This window comes from Hesperophylax consimilis, chromosome 8, assembly GCF_061612785.1.
Source record: "Hesperophylax consimilis isolate HC1 chromosome 8, BYU_Hcon_1.0, whole genome shotgun sequence".
In the NCBI taxonomy this organism is placed as follows: Eukaryota; Metazoa; Arthropoda; class Insecta; order Trichoptera; family Limnephilidae; genus Hesperophylax; species Hesperophylax consimilis.
Genome location: NC_142843.1, coordinates 33,636,666 through 33,661,579, shown reverse-complemented (window position 1 = coordinate 33,661,579; position 24,914 = coordinate 33,636,666). Strand labels below are relative to the sequence as shown.

The window sequence follows — 24,914 nt, the reverse complement described above, 5'->3', positions numbered from 1 at the left end:
CGAGTGGCTATATTTTTTACCATGTGCAAATACTAGTAAGGTACTATTTAGCCAAACTCGAAAAATAAAAATAAAATATTTAGGTATGTTTTATAAAATAGAAAAATTAAAAAAGGTGGGGTTATTATAGGTAAGGTTGGATTATTATAGGTTAGGTTGGTTTATTATTAGGATTTAGGTTAGGTTAGGATAGATTGGATATTATAGGTTAGGTAGGATTATTATTAGGATATAGGTTAGGTTAGGTTGATTATTATAGGTTAGGTTGGATGATTGTAGGTTAGGTTCGATTATTATAGGTTAGGTTGGATTATTATTAGGATATAGGTTAGGTTAGGTTAAGTTGGATTATTATTAGGATATAGGTTAGGTTAGGTTAGGTTGGATTATTATAGGTTAGGTTGGATTATTATTAGGATATAGGTTAGGTTAGGTTAGGTTGGATTATTATTAGGATATAGGTTAGGTTGGATTATTATAGGTTAGGTTAGGTTAGGTTGGATTATTATAGGTTAGGTAGGATTATTATTAGGATATAGGTTAGGTTGGATTATTGTAGGTTAGGTTAGGTTAGGTTGGATTATTATAGGTTAGGTAGGATTATTATTAGGATATAGGTTAGATAAGGTTAGGTTGGATTATTATAGGTTAGGTTGGTTTAGGTTTGATTATTATAGGTTAGGTTAGGTTAGTTTAGGTTTAATTATTATAGGTTAGGTTACTATAGTTTAGGTTAAATAAAACAATAATTATAATATTACCTAAATATAAATAATTTAAGTTTTATAAGTAACGTAAAAATATTTTATTTTTCGAGTTTGGCCAAAACAGTACCTAACTAGAATTTGCATTCCGAAATGATTCAAATTCTAGCTACTCGTATCAAGAATACCAACCAGAAAAATGTCATCAACAGAAATCATTCCAGCTGTCATCCCATACAACGAAAGTGAATTTTTGATTTACGTAATTAAAAATTAAAATGCTAAAATTAAAAATATCCCAAATGCAGTCAGATTCCTTTTATAGTAATTAAGGTAAATCAGAAGGTTTTATTTAAAAATATTTCATATAATCCTTATCCAGCGATTCCGAATATTTACCAAAATTACTTTATTGTCATATAAACAAAACCAATCATATATTTTTTTTGTTATGTAGAGAATACATGGTCCGGACAATAAACTTAGGTATATACATGAATATAGATGTCGCTTATTGTAGATTTAAATTTTGACACATCCAAAGCAAAATAATTTCAGCATTGTTTAATTGTAAACAACCTTTGCATATACATTAGTATTTACAATATATGTTTATTTACTTTGTTCTCGTATATAAATTTACAGGATTGACACTTGAAGTGTTTACCAAAGAAATAAAAAGCACAATATGATAAAATAACCCAAAAATTAATCACAATAATTCTTTTGGCCGTGAAAACTTATATCATGTCTTACTATGTATTTATTATTTTTATTAATAAAAGACTTTTTCACTTCACGTTAACTATAAAAAAAATTCAAAATGAGAAGTATTTATCACTTTCAATTTATATATAGATAAGTACCTAAATTTAAGTACTTAATATTTTATAATAAATTTCCGTTAACAATAAAAATTCTAGTTTAGACCAAATTCTAGTTTTCCACGCTCACATGACCAGATATTCAATTATTCCTTGCTTTGTTAGCTCGTAAGAAACCCATTAGTTCCCCGTACAGAAAACATGTTTTCCAGCACGTTATACAGTCATTGAATTCCATTTAAAAACTGGAAGAGAAAATAATATCAGTTGCTTTCACGTACTGGAAGGAACAGAAGTTTCCGAGGCTAATTGCAAGCAAACATGAATGATTTGAAAATACAGATACTGGAATGAATTAATGTTTAAAATATTCATAGTACATAAGTTAGGTAAGATAAGTATTTTTGCACAACTGGCTTATTCTACCTGTACGGTTTTACGCGAAATCGCAAAAAACTGTGTCAAATGTGCAATTTAACATCATCTAATTTTTGTTTTTCTAATTTTTACATTAGATTACTGATATAATCATGATTAAAAATATTGAAAAGTCCTAAGAAATTGACAATTTATATTCGCAATAAGTCTGTTGAAATGCCAAAAAACACAACTAACAACAACTTCCTTACAAATCAACTAAGCGGCCATTTTGTCACGTGACCAAATGCTTTGTTTCTATTGGCTGAAATGAAATAGGCCTGTTTGGATAGGAACATTGGATGGAAAAAGACGAATTTGCCAGAAACGGCCATTTTTTAAATATTTTTTCCACGGGAATAAGTAGCTCATGCAAACTAAACATCTCATTGCAAAAATACTGCGTAGGAATATATTTAAAAATATATTGCATTCAAAGGTCAAATTTAATAAAAATTGGATCATATCAGTTTGGCGAAAATTAATTAATTGATTTCCTATGTTAGGAAAGGTTTGTGGGGGAATTTTAAGGTGAAGTAGGAGGGATTGATTGCAATTCACTTCGAATCAAGTGTTTTCAAAAATATGCAAGCTCTAGGTGTGGTATTGAAAATTTTAAAGTTTCTTATTTTAAAAAAAATTAACAGTTCTTAACATTGAACAATCCCGTCAGAATTTTATATTCAATCTCTGGTATTTTTATGATATTTAATAACTAACTAGCGCAGACCCGTGAAAAATTACGGGATAGCTTAAATTCTTGATTCTTGACAAATCAGTTCCTATTTTTGAAATAATAAAATATTGCACTTAAGTTAGTTATTTTGTGGCATGTTTGAATTTTTCACGAAACTATATATTTTCTTTTCTTTTTCAGGAGAGGTGGAGCGGTTATTGCGCGAGTTCCGTCAAAACCAGGAGTTGGTGCGCAACATCGGCGCGCACTACTACCAGATCATATACCCCGTGCAGCTGCGCCACCACGAGAAGATGGGCATTTCCACCAGGGAAGTTGGCGCACAAAAGGTAACTTACACCAACTCCTGCTTACGGAAATTTAGACGAAACTTTGATAAGAATCAGAAGACACTGAAGGCTATAGAATCAATATAATTTAGGCTTTTGCGATAAATCAAATTCAAGATATTCTTTCTTCATGTTATCGACAAGTTACATTTATCGATAATAACTGTTTTTTATTTGATTAATTTTACAATTTATTAATTTGAATTAATATATAGTATACTCGCGACATGTTCCAGAGGAGAAGATACTCTCAGTATCGCCCTGATGTAAGACCACCATTCAGAATTGAAACGTAGCTTGAAATGGCTTTAGCCTTGTTTAGTGACCAAATCTGAATAGCCAAGTACTCCCCCACATTTCTCTTCCATAAATTCTTCCTTCACTTTCAGTCTCACAACATCCCTCAATTGGGGATGCCATACCTCACTGGTTGGGAGCAGTTCACATAAAAAATCTAATTGTTTAGTGAAATACTAGTACATATTTAATTATTTGGCGTTTTGGAAATAAACTGACGTAGCTCAGTGGTCCAGAGCACCTGACTGGACATCATAAGGTACGGGTTCAATTCCCGTAGGCGGCATTTATTTTTACTCGGGAGATATTTTCAATTTGTAAGGATATTTCGGGGAACTAATTATTGCTTATAATAATTTGTTATCCTTTGTGCTATACGTAAAAAACCTTGTCTTATGAAAATTATTTCATCATAATAATAAATTAATTAATTACACTATTTTACACGTCATTTTTGATTATAATTGCATTGTGACTTGAATTTAACTATCAAATGACTTGAATTATCAATATCCGATCACAATGTAATTTTTACTATTATCTGATTCACCGTAGCTCCATTCCAATCCATCCTCCATCCAACTGTTTTTCATGTAGATTGACATTAAATAACATAATTCCAATGAATCTTCTGAATGAGAAAAGATAGTTTTGACAAGCTTTACCTTGAAATCCAAATACGAGTCTTGTCAGTACAATATCATTAATAATTCATGACTCGTCCCGAGACAATGACCGTCAAAGATGATCGACTTACAATGGTCCGAGATCCAGACTTTCGTGAGGCAACTCCTTCTGAGATAAAACAATCGTTAACATATCCCACAAAGGCGCCCCAATCCTAGCAACCCCCGCCCAGCCCCTTTGTGCCAGGCCATTGTAACACTCTGGCACCGCATCACCACCGTACCACCGCAGTACCTCCGCACGCGACCCTTTTTTCTTCGCTGAAATACAGGGCTTATAGACATACACGCCCCAATAACTAGGGTCATGTCATAAATAAATATTTACACGCGTTATAAATGATGATAACAAATAGGCATTTGTTTTTTTTACAAACTATCACGCAAAATAAGCTACTAAATAAAGCAGAATAGCTTTAAACGCTTGCTAAAATTGATTGATTGAAATCATAGACTAAATTAGACTAGACACGGCATATTCATTTAAAAATAACCCCAACACAATTTTGGTTTGGTTCACATGCACATTTATGAAAAGTCCCACGCATTATGTCGCAATGCGAAATGGGCACTGTGCAGTGCATTGCGTTTTACCTTTTGTTGGTCTATTTTGCTTCTCAGCTATGCTGTGCAAGTTCATTTTTTCAATCACAAAAATAACCGAGTTCCAAATATTTAAATTTGAATTATGTCCATATTACAACATCTCTGACAACAAATTCTCCGTGGTTTCGCTTACGAGTTTAAACGCTTGTAGAAGGAGTTTAAACAGAGTTGGGTTGTTAAGTTCATCTCCATATTTGTTACGTACGCTACGTGGCGTTATTTTAAAAATGAATTTAACTAGACAGGGCTAATCTAGTATAATACATCAATGATTGAAATTATTGACACGAGTAGTTCCAAATTTGAAACTAAAAACTAACTAACTAACCATCACGCCGTTTCTCCTCAGTGGTAGGCAGAGAGGATGGACTGCCAAACAACTCGGTCTTCGCACACACTTCTTGCCTCATTCACTACATACATACTTTTCTATTATTCTGACTCTTGACATAGCTCGACTAGATTATTTGGTTCACTTGATCGTGCTATGTCTTCCTCGGGCGTCCCCGACTTCTGCTACCATTCGCATTCGCATCATATATTATCCATTTACAAAAATGTCGCCAGCTGTCGTGTTTCGAAATAACTCTGATTTTTAGGATTTAATTATCAAGAATGAACAAGATCTAAATAAAAACATAAACAAATTTTTTTTTAGTGATATTTAAAGCCATTCCACTTTAGCGATTCTCGGCATATTATGCCAAGTTTGCGAAAACGTTTTGAGCCGTCGCTTGTTATAATGTGCCATATTAATAGAACCTAAAAATATGGGATAAACGACGAAATCTATTTGGTTTCATTGGCTTTAAATCGCAGTTAGCAGTTAATGTTTACATACCTAATAATAATTTGAGAAATGGTATTAATTAAATAATATTGTAAATGTATATATATATGACAGAAATCGGATATAGGAAAATATTTATTCAATTTTCAAGTAAATTTGTTAAGACAATAAATAGCCAGAATATGATATGGGACACTCATCAAAAAACATGTTAGCGTTTATGAACCAATGTGATAAATCACTGCAAAGATAAAGCAGTGATCTGCACACTAGAAAAGCCTTCCATGCAGATCTAACCAATTTCACCAATGACCGAGTCCTTTCGGGTTTTAGCCCACTTAGCTCTGTCTCTCTTACACTTGCGTGACATTTTATTTTGCCATCCCATTTGATCGAAATGAAAAATTCATAATGATGTTCAAACACAGTTCTGTGTTTTGAATCACGAAACATGTCCACATAGCATTTCTTGTATTCCTCTTTATTCTATAGTTTAAATTAAATTATTATAAAAATAGGTTGGTATAACAGTAATGCTCCCATTTCAACATTTTACATACGAATAATTCACAATTATGAAATAATATTTTAAAAAAGAATTTTTGAATTTATAAATACCAGAGGTATATTGGAAGATTTGTTTACTTGAAGAATCCTTCATCTAAAAATGTTTTTCTTGAAAACCCTGTAGATATCCAGGAAGAATACAGAAAACGTCTGGATGGAGTGATGGAAGATACCTAACTATATAGCTTTCACACAGCCTCTGTGGGGTACAGAAGCGTACATAATATACGCTGCTGACTTCCTCGCAGTATATTGAAGCGCCTATCGAATACGTTTTGAGTTGTGTCAACAGTCATTAATCACTGGTTCCAATAAAGAGTGGCTTGTATTTGAAACGAGACCAATACATTTCCTTTTTCTTCTCGCCTCTTCGCAAAGAGTAGATTATAAAAACCCGAGACAAACAATTTTCTGAGAAAATACAATGAATTTCGAAATCGCTGAGTTTATTTACTCACCATCGTTTCAAGGACGGTATGTTCTGATTATTTTTACCAATTTACGGAGTACGTTGCATCCGATAATGGAAGTATTAGAGAAATGCGCATAAAACACTTGATTGTAATCTTAAATTTTATGGAATCTAGATGAATTTTGGGAGAAAGGTTGATTAATGCAATTTAAAATTAGGTAGTGTAGATTGAGATTATTCTATTATCAAAATAACAGCAATATTATTTATTTATTCACTTTATTATACGCCCATAAAAGCTTGATATACGTAATACTATTTTTTATTTATTTATTTGTTTATTTCACATATACGGCACAACATGTGCCATTCACATACTAATTTACAGAGAATAGTACAGCAACATAAGGAATGCAACAATATAAATGGAAGTATAATGGTATAATCAGTAAATAGTAAGTTAGGTTAAAAGTATGAAAAAACGAAGAGATATAAATATAATATAAGTAGCAATCTGTAGTATAGTAATAAGTCAAAGTAAGAAATTATATGTAATAATATACAATAAAGTAGTATAAGGAAGATACAATAATATAGTTATTGCAATTATGTAGAACTCATGAGTTGTACGGAAGAATAATATTGATAAATAATAAACACGATTTAACGTGAAATGAGAAAATTTAATTTTAGATACCGCTTCATAGAAATATACCCATTTTTGTTTACGCCCTATGTGATTTTTATGTAATCAAATTGTATTTGTGTTTTCATGACAAATTACAAAATGGGTCGATGTACAATGTTATTATTTATTAATGGTGTCTCATTTTTTTTAATTACTTCATAAATATGACTTCTTGAAGATTATATGGAATATATAAATGTAAAAAAGATATGGAAGATATATATGAATATAAAAAGAAAATATAGAATATTATTTTATTTCTCCTCACTAAGAGATCCTGTACTGAGGCCAACTAGGTTTTTGGATGGAGTTTAGATTAATTATAGATGGTTAACTTCAAGGCTTGGGTAGGTTGGGTATGACGATGTTTTTTTTTACTAATCAGCTCTTATTCTGATACAGTTATTAATAGTTTAATACTTGGTGAGAGTTGTATAAAGTTTTGAAAAAAAAATCAGAGTTTCTTTACCCAAAGGCAGTATGACACTGTCAATTTACTTTATTCTAGTTTTATGATTATGTGAGGTGGCTGTCTTTTTGACATAATGCACTAGAATATTTTTGGCGTAGGTTTTCTTCTATACTTGAAAAGTCGAACTTTTTAAAAATTATGGGTGAATATCTTGTTACATGATTTGTGTCACAATACTCGTATTTTTTAAATAAGAGTTTATGTTTGAGCTACATAACCGAGAACCTACTGATAGTACAATTTATTGAATGCACGTGTTTAGGAGAACCAACTAAGCATTGAGGTTTTCTGCTTGTCTATTATTTTCTTTTCTCATATGATCTTTATTTTTCTGGTTCAAAAACTTTACCTTAGTAAAAGAATATCTGCATGATTCTCATTGATATCACTTTTTATTGATGTTTCTCTGGTGCTAAAGTGCGTATTTTGACAGAGTACGATATTGAATTTGTAGAAACTGAACAAAGTTGCTGGATAGTGGTTTTCTAATGAAATCATATATGTACATACGCACTTTCATAAATTATAAAAAAATATTGTTTTCGTGAAAGAAAAAAAAACATTTAGAAATGAGTTGAAAGCTTATTTATTTATTTTGTAAGAAACAAACAGCCTTTTTATAATATACAATTACAGATATAAATATACAAGTTAACTGAAGTCAAGCCACAGAAGTTAATTATGTTAAAGTTCATTGGAAATGAAGTTTTAATATCTTAATATTAATTTGGTAAGAAAGAGGAAGCATAACATACTCTCATATTAATAATCGATCGTACGCATTACTTCATATCGATATTTCTTTAGGTTACTACCAAAAATGTCAATGCTGTAAAATTTTGTATTATATTGTGCACATATACGAGGAATTGGGGATTTTTTTTTGAATGTTTGATCTACATGAGGGTAGATAAAATAAATCAGATTGTCGGGTTGATCTAGACGGAATATGAAGATTTATTAAATTGGTAAGTTTTGGTGAGTCCAGACCATTATTTAGGATTTTTAACAATAAGTTTGATCAAAAATATAGTGTTAGTTAACATTATTATTTAATCATTGAAGATAATATAAACAACTCTTTATCAAAAAATGTCAAACTGAAAAATTTGAAAATAATTCGATCGCATATAGGAGTTGACCCCAGAACCTCAGCCTTGCTCTCCCGGACATTAATTTTTCAATAAAATAATTTATTCAGCAAGTTATTCCACTGAAAAAATATTGAAAATTACAAGACTTGTAAGAAAGTTAACAGATGTCGCATATTAAAATAAAAATGAGTACATTTATCCATGAAACAATCTAGATTGCAATTAAAGATAGTAGCCAAAAATAGCATGCTTTAAAAAAATTAAGATAATTTTGGCAGTTCTTAGTGGAAGTATGATGCAGTTAAAAATGATCAGATTAGCTGAGTGGTAGAGCAAATCCTCGGCAGGGCTGAGGTCCTGGTTTTAATTCTTAGATTTTTCAGTGATTAAATATTACAATTTGATATTTTATTATAAAGTTATTCCACTACAAAACGACTGAATACTATTAATATTTAGCTAAACTTTTTAAAGCTCAGTTTAATGACAAACAAACCAAACCATCCCTCCAGTTTAAATACTTTAGATATTTTGTCAATATACATTACGAAATAAAAAATAAAAAATTAAATGTTAAAGAAAATTTAACAGAACAGTTTATTTACAAAACTTTTCTACTAAATTTGACAACAACTATCGTCATTCACAGAACATTGCACATTGGAATTTAATGGAGTAAGTACCAAAATTGCAGTTAGCTTTGTCAAAAAAATAATTATGAAATCAGTTTTTTAAACAACGAGTTGGATTTCCAGATTTTTATTCGTTTCGTTGTGCTATCGGCAAAAGATTTTTTCGTGCAATAGGCAGTAAAAAATCCATCTAGAAACGATAAAAATCGCTTCCAGTTTTGAGATTTGTACAAGTCTATTATCTTTTTCCTGATTCTGACAAATAAAATCCCTTCGATATAAATCAAAAACCTCAATAAAGCCTCCATTTTTGACTTCTGACTGTTTTTGACTCCATTCAGAACGCGTGAACAATATTATCATATATCTCAAGCCCATTTATTGGGCTTTTGAGGCGAGGTAATTGAATTTTATGGCATTGAGGGGTTCATTTTTTATCAGACTTTAAGAATTAATAGTGGAATATTGATTTTTAATTACATAAAATTCGTATTTCTGCTACGAATTAAATTGTGAAAAATCCTTTATTTTAAATTAAAAACATATCCAATTGCATCATTTGTGCAAAAAAAAAGACTGATACTGTTATTATTTGCGTTTTCAAATAATAATACAGATTGTAACGTAATATCATACAAAGCGATTTTTTTTGTATTACAACGCTTCATCCAAGGCCACATTTTCAATATTAGAAATTATAATACGAAAGAACCGATCTAGAATCTATTTTTAACTTTTTTTACGTTAACACTAAACAGGAATGTGTCATCTTTGGGGAGACTGTGTGGAGGATCTTTTTGAGGAGAGGAAGATTTTGCTCTAAAGATGGCAATCCGTTTGTTAATATTGGGGAATCTATCAAACGGACCTTCTTTTCAAACAGACGACTCAAACAGCTTCCAAGAGGCTAACTTGACTCTGGATTCGATGGAGCTAAATTTTGCAGACGGAATAACAAATGAACTATTGATGAACTTCGTAATTTTTTGTTTTCGCAGCAATGCTTCCTACTGCCAAATTGAGTTTCGATCAGAGAGTTGACATTTAAAAATAAAATTGCTGTTGTTCCCAAGGTTTTTAGAATATGTATCTGCGCGTACAGTGGGTGTAGCCATAATATGGCAAAGATTACCAGTGAGTAAAAAAAAATACTATTTTTTATGATGAGCTTTGGCCATACCCTTGCCCGCTTTCTTCTTCATGTGCTTCAGTTCAGTCCCTACTCGCTTTCCTAGATTTTCCATACATAAATATCTGGCGGCGCCTTTCAATAGCGCCATCTGTGGCCCACATAATTTTCTAAAATGATGTTTATGACAGCCGCGGGAAGGCGCGAGGAATAAAAATGGCGCAGGCTATATTATCGAGTAATTTATTGCTATTATTTGACGTGCTTCGTGGCTGGAGCCATTCCTTCCCACTCCGTCATTCCTGGTCACTGATTGAGTCATATGACGTCAATATTATTTGATTTACTGCGTATTTATTACCTACCTTGGAAAATAATTCACCCGGATTCTATACAAAGCGTATTTCCAAATGTAGGTACCTACCAAATATAAGGTACCTACCAAAATACTATAAAAATTCAACGCGGCCTGTTCTTTTTTTAAATTCAAAAATTATAAATTCTTACACAGATAAGAACAAATTTATCCTCTCGCGATAAGTGTATTTTATTTTCCGAGTAAGAACTTCGAATCGTTTTCTCATTTCACATCCTACATTACGTTTTTTCACGGTTTTACCGTTTCTTTTAGGATTTTTAATTAGGTACTAACTTCAACTTTATTTCCAGTTCAATAAGTTCGTCCAATCCATTGGTACTATTGCCGTTATTGCTGTAGGTAACGCCGCCCCACACCTCTGCCTCAGATCACCTCAGTACCTCTCTAGATTTTGTAACTTGGCAGAGGTGCCCTGGTTCATGGGGTGAGGTTTGTCCAGGTTTTGGTTTTGGATGCCTCTACCCACCAGCTGCGTGGCGAGAGGCATCTGGAGAAGACGGTGGAGGGCTTTGAGCTCTCCAACCGGACTCTCTCGACCCAACGCCTAACAACGTGGAAGGGATGGATTCATTTATCCAGCACTCCTGGACGCACTGACCCTAGATTCCGACCAACCTTTCATTCCATTTTCCTTAATTTCCTTATTTGAAACATTCCCAAAGACGACATGGGCCCTGAAAAAAAAGTGGGGTTAAAATGTAAAAAATAAATAAATAATAACTATTTTTATCACTTATTATATACTTTTAATCTACAGGTTAACTTTTGTTAACCTGTAGTTTCGCTGATATTATTATATATTATGTGTTTAATTAATCAAATAAGAATTCAATTTACATTAAATATTACCTAGTATATTATAATATCAGTCAGATAAGTATCTTCACAAAATAAAAATGGTAATATCTTTTTATCTACGAGAGCAAACCCTAGTTTTTTTTTTTCAATCAGACAATACAAATATCCTACAATTGAGCTGTACCCGTACACATCAGACATAATGATTGAAGATGTCACTCAGCATCGTTGTTGCTGGAAAAGTAATTATCTCTAGACGTCCGTGAAGATCTTACGGAGTTTTCCCAGTAAATTGTTCCTGGAAAACCTCACAGAGGACAGCAATAATAGATCCAGAGAACTTCATGATTTCCTTTTCGTTCGTATATCGATTCTGTTCAGTTTTGTCAATAGAAGTTAAATGTCCTTATATAATCTGTAACCGATCGATGGCAATTTTCCACGCATTTGAATTAGAGACAAGATATTGCGGTTTCAACTTGAGATAGCATTTGATAGCATTTCAATTTCCTGACAAAATATTAGTCATTCAGAATATATCAAGAACGCGTGTTCTTTTCCTAGTAAATATTATGACAGACATATGACATATTTTTACGAACAGGTATTGCTCCATCATCTATTTTTAACTGATACTCTTTGAATTCATTCGTTATAGGTCTGCAGTCCCGTTTTTAACAGGAAAATGAATAGAATTAACAAGATTTTTAATATACTTACAGTACTTTTTATCAGTAAGTTTTCTCCGTGTATTTTTAAGATATTCAACTAGTTGTCCTACCAAAGGCGAAGATGAAATTAAATCTCTTATATGATGTGCACTTAAACTAAAGCTCTACAAAATAATTTCTAAAGCAGGACTAGTGTAGGTAGGTGCTTGCTTTCTTTTAACATTACGACAGGTGCTGTTTTGTTTTGATACAAACATACTGTTTAAAACTTACCTTTATGAACGTTCTGAGCAGCTAAAGCAGTTATATGGGAACATACTACGACATTATTTTCCCATACATTTCTCTAAGCGTTGAAAGTTTATTACTACTTGAGACTATTCCCGGTAAATATTTTCAATAAACGAGTAATTGAATGAACTCTACAAAAGTTTTTTTTAAAGCTACAAAGGAATATTTTTAGAAAATTCAACTTTAAGAAAATGTACGATGTTTCGCGAAGGTATAGAATTATATTTTACCAAGGCCAAAAAGGGAAAAGTAGGAAAATTAAATTTTACCGAAATTTAGAGACCTTTGTGATTTCGAAAATTAACCTAGCCGCTCTTGGTTCACAAAGGAATCTTATTTCGAATACTTTTGTTTGCCAGTGCGGTTTCAGAAAGACAAAGGAATGTTGTTATATCCAGGGTGCCGACACATTAGAAATTAAATCCTTAAGCCCTGGCTTAGGAGGTGTACACTTTTAATAAATTAGAATTTTGAAAGTAATTTATTTACAGCGTACTTAGATACGCACTTAATTTTACTTAATGTTTTTGGGAGTTCATTGTTTTAAATGTATGAAATTATAAGGGTTTGTTTTTAGGACCTTTTAATCTGAGATAAAGTAGGGGATAAAGATACGTGTACTTGAGTTTTGATTGCTCGCTCAAAATAATTAATGTTCTTATAATGACAGGGTGGGATAAGAATTTGTGGTAAAATTGATAAATGGATAAAGCGAAAAGAGCTGTGGAAAAAATGACATTCAATTCTATTCAAAATTAATTTTTTTTTTTAAAACATACCAACCATTTTATAAGAAAATATAAAATGAGAGAAGAAGACACCTTATTTGTGACAGAAAGAGATAAAAATAGAAAAGAATGTGACAAATTATTGTAGGATTCTATATTTGTGCATTTCTTGCGTCTATTGGTGCCGGCATCCTCATATGTCTCTTGAGGTGGCAGTGTCCCGTTAGTGGTCTTACCATTTCCCTAAGTGAGTTTCTCTCCTATTGGGTATAATCTTAAAAGTATCTAATTATAGAATTATTTTAATATATATATATAAAGTGGGTACAGGATATAATGTGAGTACATAAAGTATATATTTACATTACAAAATATATTTATGTTCGCAATCTCACCAATGAAGAAACTGGTTCTTGTGCTTGGTGAGAGAGTTACACTAATTATAAGAAAAATAAAATATCATTATGCTATAAGTAAGTATATAAATGATAGGAACAATATATAAAGAGACAAAATCTAAATACAGTGGATGAGTATAGACTGATAATAAATATCAATGAAGGGAAAAACAGGCAATTATTTAATTGATTATTTCTGAAAGAGTAACTTTAGTTTTAGTTTAAGTATGTTAATATCCTTTAATTTCTTTATTTCAATCGGAAGGTTGTTGAAATACTTTATTCCTAAATATTTATAGTTATTTTGCATTTGTTTGGTTTTACATTTTGGAATTTTGATATTGTATTGATATCTTTTAGATAACTGGGTTTCAAATTTTTTGATTATATTATCTTTATAAATTTGGATAATTGCATTTTTCTTGAATATATCTTCTACTCGGGACACCCCGAAATCTGTAAATAGCGTTTCTGTTGGATACGTGGAGGGTTTCTTGAGGATTACTTTGAGGATTAGCTTCTGGACCACTTTGATCGGTGTCAGAATCTTATTGTATGACCCCCCCCATCCAATAATTCCGTATTGAATTAACGACTGGATTAGTGCGTAATATACTCTTTTTAGGTTATTTCTTTTTAAAATATTTCTTAATCTTATGAATATGTATACACACTTTCTGATACGCTTGACCAATTCACATATATGTCTTTTCCACTTCATGTGTTGTTCTATTATCACTCCGAGATATTTAATTTCTGATACTGAGTTCAATATTGAACAGCCTTGGATACAGATGTTTTTATTACATTTGTTATTGTGAATAATTATTTGAGTGTTAGGGAGTGTTTGTAGTTTGTTAATTGAGAAATGTATATAGTATGTCTTGTTAGTGTTTAATGAGAGAAGATTTGTATCAAACCATTGTTTCAATGTGTTCATGCAATTATTTGCTTGTTCGTTAACTATATTCCAGTCGATCCCATTCACTATGATAGCTGTGTCGTCGGCATAGGATATTATGTTTGCGTTAAGTGGTAGTTTGAAAATATCGTTGACATAAATTATAAATAGTAGGGGGCCTAGGACTGTGCCTTGCGGTATTCCGAAATTACTTGTTAGTGGTAGACTAAGTGAGTTGTTTATCTTGACTACTTGGCATCGTTCAAATAAATAGCTTTTAATCCATTTTAAAGCTTTATCGTTTATCCCAACACAATTCAATTTTTCAATAAGTTTATCATGAGAAATACTATCGAAAGCTTTTTTAAGATCTATGAAGATTCCGAGACATTTCAAAGATTTGTCTAATGTGTCCTGGATTATGTTCGATAATTTGGCAATTGCATCTTGGGTACTTCTATTTTTCATAAATCCATATTGGTTGCCGTGAATTACGTCATTTTTGTCAATAAATTCAGTCAACCTTTTTTTGATAATTTTCTCGAAGATTTTCGCAATGTTTGAGATCAGCGATATTGGACGATAATTTGACACTTCTTCAGGGTTGCCAGATTTATGAATTGGAGTGATGATGGTTTGTTTATATACAGTTGGGAATATTCCGCTTTGGAGACTTATGTTGATTAAATGTGTTAAGGGTTTTGATATATGTTTTTTGATAATTTTTAGTGTTTCGACAGTAATTCCATCGAAACCTGGTGCTGATCTTCCCTTCATGCTTGAAATGATTTGCTCAATTTCCTGTGCTGAAGTAGGGTGAAACATGTCAATTTTGTTTGAGATTTTAATGTTAAGGTTCTGTACGTCATTGGACGGTAGTTTTTGAATTTGATTTGCAAGGTTTTTGCCTACATTTGCAAAGAAGTTGTTGAATATGTTAGCGGTATCTAAAGGATTTTCTTTGCATCGTATTTTGATATTGTTATTTGTGATGCTATGTATTTCATTTTTTTTATGTTTTTTCTTGTCTATAATTTCATTTACAACATGCCAGACTTTTTTTGCATCGTTCTCCGTTGCTTCCAATTTTTGCCGAAAATAGTTTTCTTTTGTGTTTTTTATTAAATAAGTGAGTTTGTTTTTGTATGCTTTTAGGTGATTCTTTAGTGTTTCATTTGTAGGCTGTCGGATAAATTTTTTGTATAGTGCTTCTTTGTGTCTGATTGATACAATTAATCCAAAAGTTATCCATGGCTTAACCGGTTTAAATTTTGAAGATTGTTTTCTGGAATCAATGAATTGTGCAGTACTTACGTGCATTGATAGTTTTTTTTCAAATAGTTCGAAGCATTTATTCGTGTCATTACAATTGAAGATGTCGTGCCATTTTTCTTTATCTAGATTATGTATTAGGGCATTTATGTTGAGCATTTTGCGTCGGCCGTTGTCCTTCTCCGGAGTTAGAGTTTGTATTGGTAAACATTTTTTATCGTGATTGTACGTAAAAATGCACCCGAAATGATCTGTGATTGTCGTTTGTATGACTGCAGATACTATTTTTTTTATATCTTGAATATTTGTGAACACATGATCTATGCACGAAGGTCGTTGACCTGGGATAATTCTCGTAAATGAATTAATACACGAAATATAATTTAATTCTGCCATCATATTCAGATAATTATCTTTGTCGTAGGATGAGTAATCATTTGCGATATTGAGGTTAATGTCTCCGACAATGATAGTTTTCTTATTTCTGTTCGCAAGAAGAATGTGTTTTAGTTCATCTACATAGGTTGGTAATATTGAGGCATGGGTTCTATATATGGCGAATATGCTATAGGTGTACTTTTGGAAACTGATTTCCATATTTAAAATGTTTACATTGTGCATGTGGATTTCTCTGTAAAAAGTCACAACATATTTATTTGAAATAAATATTGCGATTCCGCTGTTTTTATTAATTTGGGTATTTGTTGCATAGTATGTATAACCCGGAATATTATAATTTATATCACTTGATGAATGCGTCTCTGTTAATATTATGCAGTCTAGTCTGTTAAGTGATTTTATTGTTACCAGGAGTTCGTCTAAATGCAATTCTATGCTCCTGACATTCATATGAAATATGGTTAGGCTAACTTCGGAATTTATCGCTAATATGTTGTTTGTTTCGTTCACTGATGTATATATTCTTTCGTCTATTGATATGGTTTTATCTATAGCATTTACCACAAAGTCATCCATATCGAAGAAATAATAATATTGAAATTCATTAGAAGCCGTGAATCACCTTTGTTCGTTTCACTGTTGGAGTTAGATTTTATGGAGAACGGACTTCTCGAGAGCCTTTGTGTTTTTTTATCGCTAATAAGTAGGTGTACAATTTTATTCATATTCTATTCTCTCTTTGGCGATTTGAAGCATTTTTTGTCTGTATGTGCAGTTGATGCTATCAGCACTGTGGTCGTCCGATATGTTTGCTTTGAATTTTCTATTATTGCAGGAACAGTTGTAACAGATTGGTTTATTGTTTCTTTTGAAGAAAATATTATTTTAAAAACTACGAAGGACGCGACCTAGATTTCGTTTTCTGTTTCAAATTTTCATTTAGGAATTGCTAATATTGTCTTCAATAACTAAATATTACAATTTGAAGTTTGACTCATTAAGTTTTTCAAAAATATCAGTAACCAAGAATTTCTTTTACGTCCATCACATATTGGATGGTGGCCGAAGATATGTATTTTAATAACATTTTAACTACCTGTTTGTTTTATTCACGAAAGCGACCGTAGATAACTTTGAACCTCGCATATAAAAATAAATATATACCTCTGCTTATCTTATATGCTTGAATTCTCAGAATGAAAGATAAAATGTAATCCTTTAAGGATTAGCTCTCCTAGCTACTTCAAGTGATCTTTTATTCCCGAGAGAATCGTCTAGCTCCGCTGCGGTTCAAGTTGCAGATAATGGCACTATAAAATAAAAGTATGCTCTTCTGTGCATCTTAAACATTTTATGCATTTCCCCTATCAGGGGCTAAACGACCCACCGCGTTACGGTAATTGCCGAGCGTATTATGAACATCCATGTTTCAATTTGGATGGCACTCCAACATGGATATAAGTAATGGTCATCGCTTTGCAGCTCAATTTGTGCCAATACACTCAAAGTTTAACGTGAAAAATGTTATACTTGAACCTGGAATCGCGTCGTTAAAACAATTAACCAAGGAGATATCCACGATATTGTATTGTTATTTTTAAAGCAGAAATTAAATCGTGATCCGTTACGGTCTCTGTGGTCGATGGATAAGGCTCTCTATTAGCAAGCTTAAGGTGGTGGGTTCAAATCCCGGAGTGAGCAAGTAAATTTTATTTGATTAATTTGTGTTATTTCACGAATTACTCATATAAAATAATATATAGTAAATTTGCGGCACGTTCCAGAGTAAAATATACTTTCAGTGTGGTTCTGATGTAAGACCATTCAGAATTGAAACATTACTTGAAATGGCTTTGACCGTGTTTGGTGACCAGATCCGGATTGCCGGTTACTTTCCCGCCTTTCTCTTGCCCATCTCTTTTCCCTCCCTACTACCTTTTGCTTCACTTTAATTAGGAGTTTGATAGTCTCACTGGCTGCAGACAGCTTGGACTTTGTGTGGTTTCATATAAAATAAAATAAAAAGTGTTCATACATTAAAAATCTAATAAAATTTGCTTGAATAAACGTTATATTTATCATATATTAAGAGTGAGTGCGCTGTGAGTTTCTGGGTTTGTTTGTTAAACAAATCCGCACTTTTATTCTAAAATTGTTTAAATCTAAATTAGAGATCAATCAAAAAATTTGTTCCCCTTTAAATTGATCACTCTACCAGTATGGCATAATCAATTCGTTCGTCAAAATTCAGACCCAACCCTATTGCTAAGTCTCGAATGTATCGTTTTAACATAAATTGAACAACGATATTTTATATTTAACAATGTTTCAGAATAAAAATAAAACTCACGCTTTCAGAAAATCATCCTATAAGAAAATTGTCACGATTTATTATTTACCAGTTTCGGGATATGCACTCCTCATTTTGAATGCAAAACACTAGATCCTTGAAGATTAAGAGTTCAAAAAACCAAAATCAACTCCATCCAAAAAACTTAAAAATAAATGTTTGTATTGAGTGTAAAAGTACTTTTAAAAATATATTACTTTCTGACCTGCAACACGAGGAGGTAAGGGGTTATGCTAATCTATAAAAGGCCAATCTCACATGTATATGTCTAGTGTAGTATTTTTTATTTTAAGAAATACAAACGTTTCTAAGTTAAGAATAACCTGACGATATTTAAAAATCTTCTACTCCGATGAAAGTGAGCGAAAAATGTTGCTTGTGTCGTGTGGAGGACTTAGCCAGCCGAAAAATTGAACTCACCACGCCTGGGTAGGAACCCAGTTACCCAGTCGCGATTCACTGATCGGTCACACTGAGAGTATTTTACAATATTGCAGCTCCCCGCACAATTTGTATATCAAGCAGATGCAATTAGTTATTTACGAGTAATGCACTCTGCTTTTCGTTCCCTGAACATCAGATCCCACCGGAATAATGTGTATGTTTTGTTAAATTATAAAAGGACTCTCCTACAGATAAAGTTTTCCAAATATAGATCATAAGTTATTTACGAGTAATGCACTCTGCAGTTCGTACTCTAAAGGCAATTTCCCACGGGTTTCACGGCTTAACATAAATTTAGGAGCATTTTTACGTAGAGAAATATCTAAAAACTTTTTTTTCTATATTTGATGATAGTCTTTAAACGCAAATTCAACAAATTATTAAAAATAATGAAAAATAAAAGTACTCAATTCATTTGTGAAAGCCATCTTTATTTAAAAAGAAGTCGAAAATTGCGAATTATGACACGAGAGAAATTTCTACGAATTTGGTAAAAGTTTTCACAGATTATTGTTTATAAAAACAAACATTTAAATTTGCTTTATATTTCAAAGTACCTTGTTCCAACAACACCTACCTTTTATACATCTATACAAAAAACGTAAGTAATACCTACGCAAAAATGATGATAGGATATCAGAAATAAATTACATAACCGCGGGCCTTCCCAAATACATTGAAATAAGATAATAATTACTGTGTTACATAATTTATTTATAGTTATCTGACATTTACATAGTGTAGGTATGAAGACTTTCACGTTGTGAAAATGAATAATTTTCTATAACAAATAAAGCATGTAAATAAACTGAGTTTTGAAATTCAGAATTTGCCATTTCACAACACCCACACCCGCGTATAGAATAAGAATCAAAAATAAAATTAAAAACCATTTCGGTAGACATTTCTCTTTGTGAAAACGCTCTTCAATTATGTAAGCCCACTCTCTCAGAAAAAAGCTCTAAAATTAATGCTCATAATATAATCGCGAGAAAGGGCGGAGAGTCTAGCAAAGAAGCTAAAACGTTTTTCGCAAATAATAACTTAATTATATTCCCACAAAATCATGTGCCGAAAACATCTGGCGGTTTAACTCGGTTTCAAACACACCACAACAATAAATTATTCATAACTTCGTTTTATAATTTATTTTTGCCTCAAATTCACGTTAAATTATACTACGAACAATGTTCCTTTCCTAAAGATAAATGCTCTATGAATAATTATTCCGACATCGTGCTTTATTTTATGTAAATATTTCACTCAGGATTCAAGATGCAACAAACTCTGACAGACTCGTATTAGTTGTACCAGCACCCTTGAGGTGATTTTTCACGAAAACGGCGCTATATATATCAGCCAAGTATTATTATTTGTAGTTAGTTTGCTTAGTTGAAAGTTATACATAAATTTGTTATGTTTTTCATAGATACAATCTAAAATTCTATTTAAGGAATCTCTTTCAAGAGGAATGGATATTTTTTTCGTATAGAAACTCATGACTTACACATTTTATGCATAAATTGAGTATCTTTCAAGCATACATTGATGAACATAGTAGAATTGGTATTTTATTGAAATGATATAAAAACAAATCACATTTAAAAATGGAAGCTACCTTCAGTATCGCTCTGGTATTAGACCACCATTCAGAATTGAATCTTTGCTTGAAACGACTTTGGCTGTATTTTGTCACCTGATCTGAATTTCAGGTACTTCCCACTTTTCTCTACCTATCTCCTTCCTCACGCCCCTACTTTCAGCCACCAAACATACCCTAATCGTGGATGCCATAGTCTCACTGGCTCCAGACGGTTTAAAGCAGTCGGGACAAGCGTGGAGTTAAAACAACAAGCGAAAAATAAGATTTCAGTTTAAAACTTATTAAATTTAATTTTTAATTTGTCTGCGTGAGTACTGAAAATAGGTTATTTCCACAGAAAATAGGTGATGATTTTTTAACGTCTTTCAATTTTACCATTCACTTTTCATTTGACAGTCGTAGTAAGTAGGTACTGTAATTTCCTGATATTGTACATTTAATCTACGTTGTTATCTCTGAGCAGCCCTTTCAGAATAAAATAAAATATAAACTATTTAACTATTTACATAATTAAGTTTGACGAACAATGGAGCGTATTTATACTCACGGAGAGAAAACCGTACCGTTGACGTTAAACTTTTGAAACGCTTTTATTTGGCAACGGTTCCCCAAAAGCGTTACAAATCACATTAAAATGCGGAAACATCTGGGTACTGAAATAACATAGTGACAGTTTACTACTTTATCCTTTTAGTTTTATTAAATTATTTCCATTTTTACTGCAAACTCCGCTTGGCGCTCGGGCTAATGTGCTAATCATGACAAGCATTATTTCACCGCGCAGTGCAGTATGGTCCTGCTACTGAGAGCACCGTTTTAACTTCTCCGTCTGTTGGATACATCGTTTATGAGAATGGGGAGAGGTTACAACAGAGCTGTTAGTGGTACGCCTTGATTTGTTTCTCGCATTTGCAGTTACCGTGACCTGTAGTTTATAAGCAAATATTTATTCATAACTTAGACTGTAGTCCAGGGCATTCATTTGCAAACTACGATCTTTGAGTAGGTGACCAAAATAAAATATCTGCTTACTACAAGTGTTGCTAGCAAAGAGAATGTACTGTAATTAGTTTTTAATACACACATCAAGTTGAAATTGAGTATAATGGAGCACTCATTTGTTATTGGCGATAAAATCACTATTATTTCTGGCATCGAATTCCAAATAAATTTTCTTATTACAAGACGTTCCAGCTTAATTTTGTGATGAAATTTGCTAAATTTACCACTAACACAATCTTGCAAGGGGTAGTAACATCCTTTAAGAATAGACCAAAATGGATTTTTTTTACAATCAAGTTCATCATACTGAAGTTATATAACATTATTATATAATCATAGACTGAATGCTATAAAAAAGAGTTCCCTGAGGCATATTTGTGGTAAAACCATGCCTGATCGTGTGAGAAATGTGATTTTTTGCATTTGAATGCAAGGCTGATGTAGGAGTAATTAGTAAGATTATAAAGGCACGCTTAGATAGATTGGTATATGACACGAATGTAAATGGTGAAAATCTGGAATGCCCGAGGAAGACAAAGCACGATTGAGTAAACCAGATACTTGAGTCGGGCCTTGTCAGAATATTAAAAGAGTTATGGGAGACGATGTACGAACGTGAATGAGACGATTAATGTGTGCCAAGACTGAGTTGTTTTGCGGTCCGTCCTCTCTGCCTACCCTGCGGAGAAACGGCATTATGGTAAGTTAGTACATGTATTAATTGCATGCTGAGGGCACTTTTTATTGTGGTTTGGCCACATATCGCTAAACTGTTAATCACTCGACAAAACTCAATTTTTAATTTTATTTTTTTTTATTAAATAATCAATCAGTTTACAGCGTATAATCATTAATGTTACTAAAATAGTTCATAAAATTAGTTTTCACTGCTTTTAATTTTGTAATGTTCTTCTTCTATAGAAGCTGGCGCTCGTGTCTAGAAGAGTGGTGAGCATCAAGATGAAGAATATTTAGTGGTTGTAATTATGATTTAAGGAAATATGAATATTAAAATTTATAAGATAGTTTCATAATTTTGGTATTTTACATTGAACTTCTCTTTAATCGCTTTTAGTAGGTATTTATTGTTTTCGATTGTTATGATATTTTCGGGTAGGCTTTTGAAGTATTTTTTCCCTACATATATGTAATGACTAATGACTATAGTATGACTTTACGTCCCTGATAAAATGGTCACACGACGCAGGCCTAATCATAAATACCAAAAAAAAAAACAAATTGATACATATACGATCTCCACATGCTTCAGTTCTGAATAAGCCTGAAATAATATCCCACAATTTTGCATGTATTCATCAAAACATTTTGCAGAACTGCAAATGCAATAGTATTTAACTTGTAAATGAATATGTTTATTTGGGAGTGACTGTTGATTGCAACTTTAAATGGGACTTGCAAATAAACAAAATTTGTAAAAAGGCTGAGGGCGATAGTGGGTAAACTGTACAAATTGAAATGTTTCGTTCCTGTGAATATTTTAAAAATAATTTACTTATCACTTGCAGAATCTACTTTACGATATGGAATAACTACATGGGGACACTCTTGCAAAACTAACTTAAATTACCTACAATTAGTACAAAATTGTATGATTAAATTACTAGTTCCAAAACAGATATTTTTACAGAGGCGAAACATATTATCATTATTGTATCGGAACTTGACTGTCTTACCGGTACAGGCCTTATTATGGCACAAAATATTGATTCAGCATATATATTACTCTGAACATAACAGGAAAGTCGAACATGAACATAATACTAGGTTCACAAAAAATGAATGAATGCTTGTACCAAAACATAACAATAAATACGGGCAGCGAACCCTGGAATACAAAGTGCCCAAAATATTCAACATGTTACCAAGCAATATAAAAAATGCGAATTACCTCAGAGATTCAGATATATGCTGAAAACATGGCTACTAAGCAGAGATACTCTGTATTAGTAATTGATTATGGCAGTGGTTGGTGATAAATATGATGTATAAGTTGTATTGTAATAAGTAATAATATAATGAAAATATGTTATATTGTAATTGAACATAAACATCCTGTTGACAAACTGCTTAGTTGCGGTTTAGTGGGATTGTACTTTGAATAACAATAAAAAAATTAAAAAAAATTTTGAGCAAAAGTGGTGTAACATTTTTGTGTTGGAAATATATGTTTTTGACGAGTACAATTTTTAGTTTAAAAGCTGTGATTCTGTTTTTTTTAATTATGAATTTTCAAAAATAAATAAATTAATTTTCTTATTTTGTTGACGGTAAGGTTGAGTTAATCTTTCCAGATCAGGTTTAATTTACCCAAAATCCCCTTTCCTATGGAGTACTCGATATCTAACACAACATTTTAAATAGATGCTGAGATTATGTAGACGTGTACAATCTATTTTGGGAGTATATAAATTGTGTGCCTACTTCAAAAACGACTATATATTCACCATTCAACTTAATCAATTTCACAACTTTTTATGACCTCTTGAAAAAATATTGATATGTGTAAAATTTAAGAATATTTATCATTTTGCAAAGACAATACAGATCTAATTCCAAATACATTGACGTCACTTCATTACTTACAATCAAATAACTTGTTTGTTTTTTTTCTCGTCATTCTCTTAACTTTTTTACTCGTCACTCGTTATAATTAAAACCATTATAACAAGAACTTAACGTTACACCCAATCATTTTATAACATGTGCTCTGTACCTATATACAGTACCGTAGTTTGCCTTTTCCGCGCTACGTTTATTGTGTATACTTCTCGCTACAGTTTTCGTAAAGCTCTCCGGCGTTTCATACCAAATTACTTTATTCACGTACCAGCGGAGCTAGAATAATAATAAAATGTAGAACGGCTTGCGAGGCCAAATTTGTGACTTATGAAATCTTCTCAGGATGCAGCTTCGGGCGGCTGTAGATTGCCGTACTTGCTGCGGGCGCCTGTACACGGATCTGTCTAAAAATATTCTTGGGAGATGTATTCACTGTCTGAAATATTGCGGGCACGAGGCGAGTGTTTGGGAAATATGCGGATATTTCACTGCCGTACGTCACTTCAGAATCTACTAGCAAAATCTTAACAGATGTTAGACCTACGCTTTAAAACATGCCTACAAACTTTGCTGAAATATGTAACAAAACTAAATAATAAGGGTTGTATTCAGTAGTTCTCCAGTATGCCACCGTGGTCGAGGGGTAATGCTCTTGACTAGCAAGTTGTAAGACGCTGGTTCAAATCCCGGCATGCACAAGTAAATTTATTGTGATTAATTTGTGTCATTTCACAAATTACTAACATAAAATAAT

The 24,914-nt window shown here is 32.1% G+C and overlaps 1 protein-coding gene across 1 annotated transcript in view; it reads left to right on the top strand.

Moving 5' to 3' along the window:
* The window catches only part of mmd (disintegrin and metalloproteinase domain-containing protein mind-meld), a 689,072-nt gene that overhangs the window by 390,273 nt on the left and 273,885 nt on the right, over positions 1-24,914 (top strand). Inside the window, exon 5 of the mRNA XM_089634149.1 lies at positions 2,823-2,971. Within this exon, the coding sequence (XP_089490275.1) occupies positions 2,823-2,971 (149 nt within the window). The remainder of the gene's footprint in view (positions 1-2,822; positions 2,972-24,914) is intronic.